Below are 12193 nucleotides of genomic sequence, written 5' to 3' on the forward strand. Positions count from 1 at the left end.
CATCAATACACTCACTTTTGTTTAGCTACTTTTGTTTACACTCACATCAATACACTCACTTTTGTTTATCATAACTCAAATCATAACATTAAATTATTCCTAATAATCCTTTACCAAAATATTTAGTAATAGACTTATTAAACGTCAAGCTCTAGTTATGGATATTTTTGGGACAACAGTAACACGATAAAGTTCTGGGATTGTAGTAACAGACTTATTAAACGTCAAGCTCTAGCTATGGATGCTTTTGGGACAACAGTAACATGATAAAGTTCTGGGATTGAAGCGTTTTTTTTGTTTGGTGAATTTCATTCAAACCTACTCGAGGCCTATCGGCGCTAGCCATCCATAGTTCTGAAGTAACAGACTTATTAAACATCAAGCTCTAGCTATGGATGCTTTTGGGACAACAGTAACACGATAAAGTTCTGGGATTGTAATAATAGACTTATTAAACATCAAGCTCTAGCTATGGATGCTTTTGGGACAACAGTAACACGATAAAGTTCTGGGATTGTAGTAATGAGTAGGTTTGAATGAAATTCACCAAACAAAAAAACGCTTCAATCCCAGAACTTTATCGTGTTACTGTTGTCCCAAAAGCATCCATAGCTAGAGCTTGATGTTTAATAAGTCTATTACTACAATCCCAGAACTTTATCGTGTTACTGTTGTCCCAAAAGCATCCATAGCTAGAGCTTGACGTTTAATAAGTCTGCTGTCAGTAGCATTGACTATGGAGGCATTATCATGTGATGATCAATCTCACTATTCACTGGTAGAGTAACTGAGAGCTGACTGTCAGTAGCATTGACTATGGAGGCATTATCATGTGATGATCAATCTCACTATTCACTGGTAGAGTAACTGAGAGCTGGCTGTCAGTAGCATTGACTAGCTGCCTTCCCTGTAGTCTATCACTTGAGAACTATGGATGGCTAGCGCCGATAGGCCTCCAGCTCTCGGGTTACTCTACCAGTGAATAGTGAGATTGATCATCACATGATAATGCCTCCACAGCTTAAAGAGCAAACAGGTTTTATTAATATCTTCAACTGGAAGTAGTCAAGCATAAAGCTTACAGTGCAAATAAGTAAACTCTTGATTATCATTTCTGTATTTAAATATTAAACATTTAACAGCTTTATACCTTCTAATTTTAAGAAAGAGCTGATTAGCATTTTAGTGAATTAGGCTTATAAATCAGTGATTACCAGAGTTTACATTAAGTGAATATTTCCTGGAGTTCCAATATGAAGCTTTCCAAATGCTTCAGTTACTTTTCTACCCTAAAATGTATTACTACAAATTAAAGTTTTCTGAGCAAGTGAAAATTGAGATCAGAGATAATTTGAACTTATGAATTTTAACTGATTACCAGATAGGTACTTAAAATAACCAAGCTGCTAGGTCTAGAATGTTATGTGCCTTAGTTTTTACTTCATTGATTGGTTATTAAAGACAGAATTTGACAAAACTGTTGAGATATGCCAATAATCTTGTAAAGTTCAGAATGAGTCATGCCATTTCTTTGTTGTTGTTATTTTTAAAAGTGCCAAGTGTAACAAGTCAACTTTAAGGGCAGTATACTTTCAAGTAAGAAGGATTTTTTTTTTTAAAAGTGAAAATTAAAATTGTTCCGAATTCCAGCTCCAGTCTTTGTTAACCAAGAATATGTTTTTAACCAACTACCTTGAAAACCGTTAACCATGGTCTTCATCTCCAGACAAAGTATGTCCTTAATAACCAATGAAAGGAAATACAAGTAACTTTGTTGGCTAAAGCATCAGAATTATATGTACAAATCTCACCTTATCTCAATCTCCCCTTCTCAAGAAAAACTTTAACACTTAAAATAAAGCACATGAGCATAGGGATGCCTTTAAATGCACAACCTTAGATCATTAATTGTAGTGTAAACCATGCGTATAAACTCACATTGAAAGGCCTGCACAAGCATGAGATGGTCACTTTTTGAGTTTCGTGCTATTTGTTTACGTTTCTGGTCAGCTTGTTCTTCTTTTCCCTGAATAAAAACATACAAATCTCACTACTTTAAAACCTTAAAAAAATTAACAAAATATACGTTTAGATAATTTCATCAAGATACTTTATAATTACTGATAATTTCCTTACATGATAACAAGGTTGGAAATCACTTAACATCAACATTTGAGGCAGGTTTTGTAGGAAATCAGAACAAAAATTATCTTAGAAAACTTCTATATAAGAAGAATAAAGAGACTAATATAACCGAGCTTTCAAATTTATTGGCCATTTGCTTCAATTTAATGTAACCTTTTTGTTTTAATAGAGTATATAGTTCATTCTGTACACTCTATGTTTAAAATATAAAATGATTAGCGTGAATAAAGGAAAAAAAACATAACATGGGCTCTATCAGGAGCAAGAAATACCACTTCATTATACCACACTTAATTAAGCTTGCATTTGAAAAAATAACAGAGTACATTTTTAACCTCATTTAATAATATTTCTAAGGTAATTAAACACATGCTTAACAAAAAAAACTTATTAATGTTTAAGTTCGTTTTTTGGTATCAACTAACTTTCATAAATATACTTTTATTTGTGTATTAATCACTCACGATAAACTTAAAAGGAATATTTGTCAGAATAACCTATAATTTTGTGTTTTTATTGTACAAACTGTCAATAAAATCTCACCAGGGGTATAACAAATGCATCTTTAAAGCTAAGGCTGGCAGCAACAGTAAGAATGGGATCAAGACAAGAGAAGATAGCTCCCATCAGAATCATCTTTCCCGTGTGAGGGTCCAGAGGAAGCTGAGCTAGATGGAATCCCAGTGGTGTGAGATTCTCTTTTTCATCTAAGGCATTCTGTAATACATAACCATTTGTTTCTAAGCAGCATGTTTGAGAGTAACTCTTAACATTTTGGAGTTATTTATTAAACTGCTATTTTATATGAAGTATTTAAGAGATAAACAGGTTGTATGATGAATAAAACCAAAGGTGGCAAACCACTGACCTTTTTATAGTAACAAATGTGATAAAATATTTTAATAACAACAACATTGCCAACCTCTCTTTTAACTGTTCCTCTATCAACTTCCAAAAACAATATTTCAATGATACAGCTAATACTGACAGTATCTACTTACTCACTACCAAATTTCTTCAAGCTTAAAGGTTGTTTTTTTTTTACCAAACTTTTAGGTTCAAACTTTATTGATATCTGAAATGTAAATCAAGCTGTATACTGAACAACTAGAGCTGATGGGGCATAGACATAATTTCTTTCATGATAACGTGCTTGATGGTCTACACAGAAAGTGATACTGAAAGTCATTCAACATATTGCCAACTCAAATTGTTGCAGGTAAATCAGACGGCAGTGCTTGAGCTCTTGCTTCGGTAGGCTATTCTGTCACATATAGTAAGTAATATTTTCGAGTTGGTGAGAATAATGCTCTGTAAGGGCCATTTAATTTGGGTAAGCTGTTGGTTTGTCCACAACAGGTGATCGGGGGGCTCTCTCCTTCACCCAGCTGGGGAGGCTAAGCCTTCCAAAGCCTCTTATGCATGCTTGCCCCCCTGTTTAAAATATAATCCTTAGAATATAATTTTTAAACAAGTCTACATAGTGTTTGTTTAATGGCTTACAAAACATTGGCTGGAATATACAACAAACTGGTTTAAAAATGTTACGTGTAGACAAATTACAATACATTGATTCATAAAGTGTGAAGAAATACAACAGTGATCACAAACAGACTTACCAGTTTTTCTAGTAAATTAATAGACAGTTCCAAAGCTTTTGGATCAGGAGGCTGCATTGCTTTATTCAAGAATACTTCAATTTTTCCTAATTTTAGTATCTGTAAAACATGAACAGAAGAGAATAACACATAACATGTATGATATTATTACTTTCTAGTACTTAATATATCATAGGTTGGTACAAAAATACAAGATATCTTTAATAATAAAACCTACATTTTCCTAAGAAACTGTAAACATAAATAGGGTAATGTGAGAATTTACTTCACATGTTATTATACCACTAGACCAAAGGACAATGATACATACATACATTGTGCAACTTTAATATTCTGCATCTCAACTAAGGTTATTTTTCCACTAGTCACTTCAAATAGACATTATCTTTCAAATTAGCAGAGTTTCTACTGCCACATCAAACTATTAAGTACTCATCATACAGCTGTTTGTCAAATCTCCATAAATAAAGTTGCATGAAACCTTAACTTAATTTTTAGGAGAACAAGTAAACTAACCAGAAATAACTAACAACAAACTTTCAGCCTGTTCATACGTTCATATTACACAATTTCAGACTGTCTCTAACATTTATCCTAACAATGTGTAACTACTGTGAAGGGGCCATAACCAGGAGCATAACCTTGACTTTTTTTCCCTTCTCATAGTGAAAATACTTCAATAAATTGCAAGAATCTTAGTACAACCTTACTAAATAGTTTTTTATTCAAGCTTAAGAAAAAAACTGTATAACGTTAATTAGTAATTTCTATAATTTTTTTTTTACATTGTGAAATTCAAAAATTTTGTTAGAAGATACCGTTTATAACAAAAAAATTTCCTTTTGTATTAGAATTTAATTTTTTAAATTTTGTTGATCAGAAGGTTTCATTTCATATATTGAATCAGTTTCAACTTATTTCATATCTATTAACATATTTCTTTTGATATTTTATTTTTCCAAATGCTTTAGTCACCACTTCTGGTTAAAAATCACATAAAATATGTCAAAAACTCAAAAAAAAAATCTATTTCTTATCTAGTACTTCACCTTTGAATATGGTGCATTGGATTTTTCTTAACAATTTACTTGATCAAGTTCAATTTATATATCATAAAAACAATTTCTTTTCAATAACTATAAAGTTCTTTTATCCTTTTATTTATATGGTTTTGAGTCATGAGAAACTTTTGTCATCTCCAAACGTACTCACTAAATCCAACTAGATATAAGTAATATCTTTTTATATAAAAAAAAAAATTCTGTAGCTTTCAGATAGATCTAATTCAACACATTTTTGGGAATGAAAAAGAGTATCTAAAGAAACTATAGAAAAAGTCCCATATTTCTGGTTTGTTCCCAAGTGTTTTAAATTTCTTATTAGATTCCTCATTTCATATTCGCAGGTTCGTCACTGTCTTGAGAAACCATAAATTACTGTCTCTTTACTTACTCTACATTGACATGAAAAGTTTATAATATTCTTTGTCCAAATGTATTTGAATATTGCCCACAACCACTTTTTAAAGCTGGGTGTCATTAGTAGTTGTTAAGACCACATACTGTGACATCATAAAAGGGTGACAAAGGGTTGTAGTAATAAAACTACTTTCAGAGAAGGAAAACTACATAAGAAACAAGATATGAATCATTGAATTTTCAAGAAAATATCGTTTCTTAGCAAATGTATCCCTACACTTTAGGATGTAAATAAAACTTCTAAATAATTTTTAAAATGTGTTATTTACAGGGCAGACTTCTTGGAGTTGTACAGAAATGATAGTTCAAATTTTTTTTAATTTTTCTTTGCAAATTACTCTGAATAAATGTAACAAAATGGAAAAATATCAATTCCAAAATTTTCAGTTACAAACTGTTGAAATAGTTTGAATTGTTATTATGACATGAAGTTTAAAATATGTAACAAGTTAGTTTTGATTGATTTCATGTTGGTTATTTGTGCTTTCCTTAATTTTTAACTGATAAATTACAGAGAAGGCAGCTAACCAACTGTTGGGCTACTCTATTTGAACAGTGGAATTTCATCATCAGTCGTAACACACCCATGGCCCAAAAATGAAAAATGCATTTTAGCTGCATGAGCAACAAACCCTTCAATTCTATGTCCAGTAAACCAAACAACAGGCAATATTTGGGCAGTTAATTTTAATATTTTCATATGCAGGAACACTAAGTATTTTATACAACCTTTATTTGGTAAAGTGAACAAGTAAACACATGTAGGATTTTAATGTAGTAACTTGGTCAATGAAATGGCTAAATTCCTTTTGCCCTGGTTACCTATTGTTTAAGTCATTCCCTTATGGTATCACACATGCTTTCTCATGAGAAAGACTGCTGATCTATGGTAGCCCCTCCTCACATCCAATACACCATGTAAAGGAAGACAGTGATATTTTCAACTAGCAGGTTGAGTGATACCATGAGGTTACATCTTCCATTAATTTTCAATGGAAATGAACATCAGTGATGTGGGTAACACAGGCACAATGGGAAGGACAGCATTATAGTTATTTGTATATACTCTCTCAGTCAGTTCTTTTTCTCAAGCTTAAGCCCTCAGTTTGGCAAGCAAAATTTAAGTTCCTTGTTTATCTAATAAAATTCTCTCCTAAGTTGAACAAGTTAACTAGTTCTTCATAAGTCTCTTATAGTCTTTAATCTCATGCATTTGTAAATGTTTATAGAGTTTAAGTGTTGAACAAAGACTGTTTAAATTGTTTTCAGTCTCTTTCTCACAACTCTGTCAAATGCAAGAGTACTCAAACCCATAATAAATTTCCGTCAAACCTCCTACTGCAGATCCTACCCAATTACTTAAAGGGAAATCAGTGAACCTAAGGATATCATAGAATAGATAAGGAGGGGAAAATCTCAAGCCATGACCAGAATCTTTTAATGTCAAGTAGTCTGTTTTTTTTCTTAGGAGTGCATTTCACTGTAGTCTTCTAAAAGTCTTGTGTTGAACTCCTTAGACACTGTGTATCACTAGAACAAATACTACTCACCTTTATTCTCAAACATAAAGTTTCCAGTCTTGTTCTCAAAATCTCAGGAAGTTGATAGTTTTGCAGCTGTGATTCCGTAAGCTTGGAGTATAGATGGTAACATATTCCTTCTTGAACCCTAGTTGAGAAATTCTATATTCTTATGCTATATGTTAACAATATTCTACCATCTATACTATTTCAAAAAGAGACAAAATTTAAACCTGTACCGAATATTATTTGAAAAGCAGGTTATTATATCTTGTAGTCTATAATAGTAAAAGAAATGACATTATGAAAAACAGATTTTTACTCTTAAAAGTAACAATCTACCAGTATTATAGGAATGAATCATAACCCTGAACTATATGTGACATTTTTTTCACTCTATAAAAATAAATTCAAACCATGGCTTATTAACAGTGCGTCAAATCATAATAATAAAAAAATGTTCATAAGTTATATTATAATAAATAAAGTAAGATATGGTTTGATAATTTGAAGACCTAAAAGAAATAGGCTCCAGTTGTTTAGTGTCACATTTTGATATTAATATTTCTTCATAAATAGTTTTTGTTTTCAATAAATATAAAACTATAACAATCACTTTTCAGGCAAAGTATTATTTTGAAATCTACTTGTTAGGTAATCCTGTTAGGTAATCAAAAATGATCCTTTTACTTACTCTCACTTGTTCTAATTAACTAACCCTAGTTATCATCAACATACAATGCAATGAAATGTTTAAAATTAAGAAATATATATATGTAAATATCTTTTAGCTCTCTATAGAAGTCTTTTGGAACTTGTTTTTTTAATCTGCATAATTTCACGTCTTTATCTTTTCACTTATAGTTTATTTTTAATTTTCCTTTCCAGTTCTTTTCCTTTATTATTTATGTTGATACATCAATCAACTGGTGCCCGCTGGGATTTTATTATTATTATTATTATTATTATACGGCAACTCCCGTAAAGAAACTCGCTTCAACTAATGCTTTGCACATGCGAATGATACCATCTTGTCTATACATTTTCACAATCCAAGTGACAACAAGTTTAACTTATAAAAATCATTAAACCTTTCAAGTATGATTTTTAAAACATAAATAATATATAATTAACTAAAATGTAAAAGTAAGGCTTAAGTACAATTTAACTGTCAATCTAGGTAAGGTGCTATAGTGTCGATCAAGCAGACAACATATATATACATCTACTTCAATCCAAAAACTGCACGCCAATTTCAAATTAACTATTGGTGCAGTATAGTGTAAACTGAGCTCTTTCTAATGAATATATACACTTGTGTCAACTAACTACACGTACGTTGTAGATTTCAAGGCAGTGTATAGAAAGTGGGCATGGCACGCATCAAAAGTTGGGACATCTATTTCTCTTTTCCAGTGAATACAGTTGTGAGACTTTAAATACGTGCCACTAAAAATCTCGACTGTTGAAGCAGTTCACTCTTAGCCACAATGTAGATGAGTGTCCAGATGGCAGTGTAGGTCTATGTGGCCCTTTGATGCATAAGATAGCACGTGACACGAAAACTGCAGTTTAAGTATTTTTTGTAACAAAGTAATTAAAACTTAGATACCATAAAAATTCAAATCATAACATACATTATAATGTTACTTTCCTTGAAGTATATTGACAGTAAAGTGGTTTAATTAAATTTTGAAAGTAATGCAGTACCATACGCAGTACCGAAAGCTATGGGGTTAATATTCCGTACTTTCAAATTTAGTATTAAAGTACAGTAATTACTGTATATTATTGTCAGCTTAACTTACAAAAGGTCTGTTAAAAAAACATACTTTTCTGCATCTACTTCTTTTTTTTTAATAAGATAATTACAATACCTGTAAGACTGAAAACAACACTGGACATACAGCTTACAAAAATCATTAAAATGAACCACTTGCTTGAAAGAATGGTGATTAGACAAGGTTTTGACCCACTTTGATCTCTGTCAAATCTAAGGTTCTTGCGTGTGTAAATGTTAATACAAGCTGAATGGTGTAGCCGTACTATCAATCTTGTCAGTGTGAGTATTACTCACAAGGTATTTTTTTGATAATAAACTACTGGTATCCACAGGTTGTTAGTTTGTAATAAGTCTGATAAGAAACCTTTGTTTTTTGTTGTTTCTTTCTGATACAGAGGGCTTCCTAAATCATTCAGATTCTCCAGTTTCGACTGTAAAATAGAATATGTGGCTGTTGAAATAGTTATTAGACAACTTATTGATCCACTTCAGAATATCTTCACAGATTCTGTGATTTGTCTGTATGCAAGGATGGCTTGGCCATCTCGAGAGAAGCACAGCTTCAACTGTTGCCAAATATCTTAGTGAAACAAAATATCATGTAGACTAGAACAACTGCAGAATAACTGAACACTGAATATTGCTAAAACTAACTCCAGCAAACAAAGTTTTCTTGTTTTTATGTATCCTTCTACAATTGTTTTATTTATCTTGTGTGCGTGTTTTATATTTTGTTCTTAATTCAAGTGCTTCCACAAATTCAAGTGTACTTATTTCAAACTTTTCCTTTTCCTTGTAGCATAACTATTGATGATATAGTGTTTGTGATAGACAGTGGAAAAATCAAGATTAGTAACTTTGATGTTGAGAATAATATTGCCACCCTCAAACCTGAGTGGGTTGCCTTAGCTAATGCTCGACAACGTAAAGGTAGAGCTGGAAGGTATGTTGTTTGAGACACGTAGCAAGTAGTGTATAGTAGGAAGCTGTTGAAATAGTTATCAGACAACTCTTTGATCCACTTCAGAATATCTTCACAGATTCTGTGATTTGACTGTAAAATAGAATATGTGGCTGTTGAAATAGTTATTAGACAACTCTTTGATCCACTTCAGAATATCTTCACAGATTCTGTGATTCACATTATGAGTACCTACGGTAGACCCTCCTCACATCAGGGGTACCTACGGTAGACCCTCCTCACATCAGGGGTACCTACGGTAGACCCTCCTCACATCAGGGGTACCTACGGTAGACCCTTCTACTTAAAATGTGGGTATCTATTCTAGTCACTACTGACATCATGGATATTTCCCCTTCTTACAGGTCGGTTTTAAAAAGGAATGTTCTAAATATGAAATTGACTTATGGCGTAGAAAAAATTAGAATTACAGACAAAATGGAATAATGGATAATTATTGAAAGTGAAAGAATAATTACAGAAAAGACCTGTAAAAAATAGAAGATATTCAGTAAGTATTTTGTGGATTTTAAACAATTTTGACATATTTAAAGAGAGCAAATGCTGTTTACAAATATGTGGTGGTACAAGGCATCAGGTCCACTAAAGACCTCTGACATAAAACCCACAGTAATAGTTCACTGAAAACTGTTCTATATTAGAGGACATCCACTAAAAAAAGGTAGTATAAAAAAATAACTATATGACATAACTGTTGTGTCATGATTTTAAACTATAATTTTCTGAATCTCAGGAGGATGTACTCCATGATACGTTGTTTAACCAAGAAAGTCAATGCTAGTGATACACAAGTCTACAGTTCAATTAGGAACCAACATAGGATTGGTTGGCTAATTCAAAGTAACAGCAAGTCAGTCAGACATATATAATTATTTAAGTGAAGACCACATAAAGGAATTAAAGCAATGATGAATAGCAAACTATATGCCACTTTTGCAGATGCAATTTTGAGATTGGTTTAATCAGATTGTCTTGAAATATAAGAAACATCTTACGATTAACATATCATTCTATATAAAAACAACTTAAGATTTATATCAAACTTCCTATAAAACACTCTTACTATAAAAAAACCTAATGGATTCCCATCAATAAATTTATAGAGTTAATTTTTCTGAACCTTTTTTTAAGGTTAATAAAAATAACATTTATATTATAAATTATTTTTAATTTAATAAACAGATTTACTCACCTAGTTTCAGCAATGTTTGTAGCCAAAATTATCTTTCTAACACCAGGTGGAGGTCTGTTGAAAACTGCTTTTTGATTAACAGTAGGCATAAGGGAGTGGAGAGGAATAATCAAGTACCTCGCTAAATGAATGAAAAGATTATTATACAAATCAAGACTCAAAACATTATTTTTTTTCAATTATTCTACTGGCCCAATTATAATTACTCCCTTCATTTTGTTCACAAAACATTACATATTTTAGATAAACAATTAATTTTTGAATTTTATGAGATAGGGTTAAGTTATTTTCATCCAGGGATTAAATTTTCATCACGTACACTCTCGAGCAGCTTGTGTGTTACGTCATTGAGTACTGTAACAAAAGCAATACTTTTGCTGAGAAACTTATAACTTGTATGACAGGATTGCTAGTTAGACACAGCTCAAAGGGCAATAAAACAATATAATTAAATAGAAACAGATGTAGACTGTTATGAGCCTCATGATATTTAGGATAAACAACTGTAATTTTCCCTTACAATCTGCAGTCATTCTAGAAAGTGAAAAAAAAAAAAATTATTTTGATTTATTTTGTACTTTTTTTTTATGGTAGTTACAAGATCTGTCAAATTGACCGTGTCTACATAGAATTAGGTAAAGAAAATAAGATAGAATATAACATTTTACTGAATAAAAACGTTTGATATTTATTTAAGAAGTTTTTAGAGATTACGCAAATGAAATTCGAAAATTTTCTGATAAAGAAAGTATTTTTAATCTTAACATGAAAATCACTTTGCACTTGAAGCAGACAACACTTTGATTTCATATATTTGCAGACAAATTTTTAGTAAGAAAACTTAACTAAAAAACCTGATTTGTAATGTTTACTGAAAAGTTGCCAAATTTTGGGAAGAAGCATATTCCCTATAAAACGTTATAGTATGAAAACTTTGATGGCTATTCCATGGTTACAAGGTCGGTCACATTGACCAGCCCCATATAGTTAAACTGCAAAAACATGGTTCACAAAATATTAACTTACTTCAATGACACACATGCAAAAAAAAGATTCATACATTATGTTGGAAAATTAAAGAACTCACATGAGTTGAACATAGAGTCATCATTGATAATCTTGTGAAGCTTACTAATATGTTCCCAGCCAGGTAAAAATACCAATACTGCTCCTTCCTAGATAAACACGAATATCACATTTCATTAATATTAAAAAAAGAAAGACCACAACCAATGTAATACTTTTAAGCTTACAGGTTTATAAATGATAAAATTCATTTCTATTATTTTAAACTTTTATTGCATTTCAGACCCACCATATCCATTACACGAAAAACTGCAAGAAAGGATAACTGATATATAGGTATCAATCTTTTATATTGATCTAATACATCTTATTTGGCCATGAACACAATTTTAAAATCCTTTTCAGTATAATAAAGCTGAAGTTTTTTTAATACTAAATTCCACTGTTT

General features: G+C 31.4%; 1 protein-coding gene across 1 annotated transcript in view; it reads right to left on the reverse strand.

Moving 5' to 3' along the window:
- The window catches only part of LOC106467771 (ATP-dependent RNA helicase DHX36-like), a 51119-nt gene that overhangs the window by 19646 nt on the left and 19280 nt on the right, over nucleotides 1-12193 (reverse strand). The window contains exons 7-12 of the mRNA XM_022395965.1: nucleotides 11807-11894; nucleotides 10720-10840; nucleotides 6793-6910; nucleotides 3765-3863; nucleotides 2689-2862; nucleotides 1939-2026 (exon numbers count right to left, since the gene is read on the reverse strand). Of these exons, the coding sequence (XP_022251673.1) occupies nucleotides 1939-2026; nucleotides 2689-2862; nucleotides 3765-3863; nucleotides 6793-6910; nucleotides 10720-10840; nucleotides 11807-11894 (688 nt within the window). The remainder of the gene's footprint in view (nucleotides 1-1938; nucleotides 2027-2688; nucleotides 2863-3764; nucleotides 3864-6792; nucleotides 6911-10719; nucleotides 10841-11806; nucleotides 11895-12193) is intronic.

This window comes from Limulus polyphemus, unplaced genomic scaffold (assembly GCF_000517525.1).
Source record: "Limulus polyphemus unplaced genomic scaffold, Limulus_polyphemus-2.1.2 Scaffold2734, whole genome shotgun sequence".
NCBI lineage: Eukaryota > Metazoa > Arthropoda > Merostomata > Xiphosura > Limulidae > Limulus > Limulus polyphemus.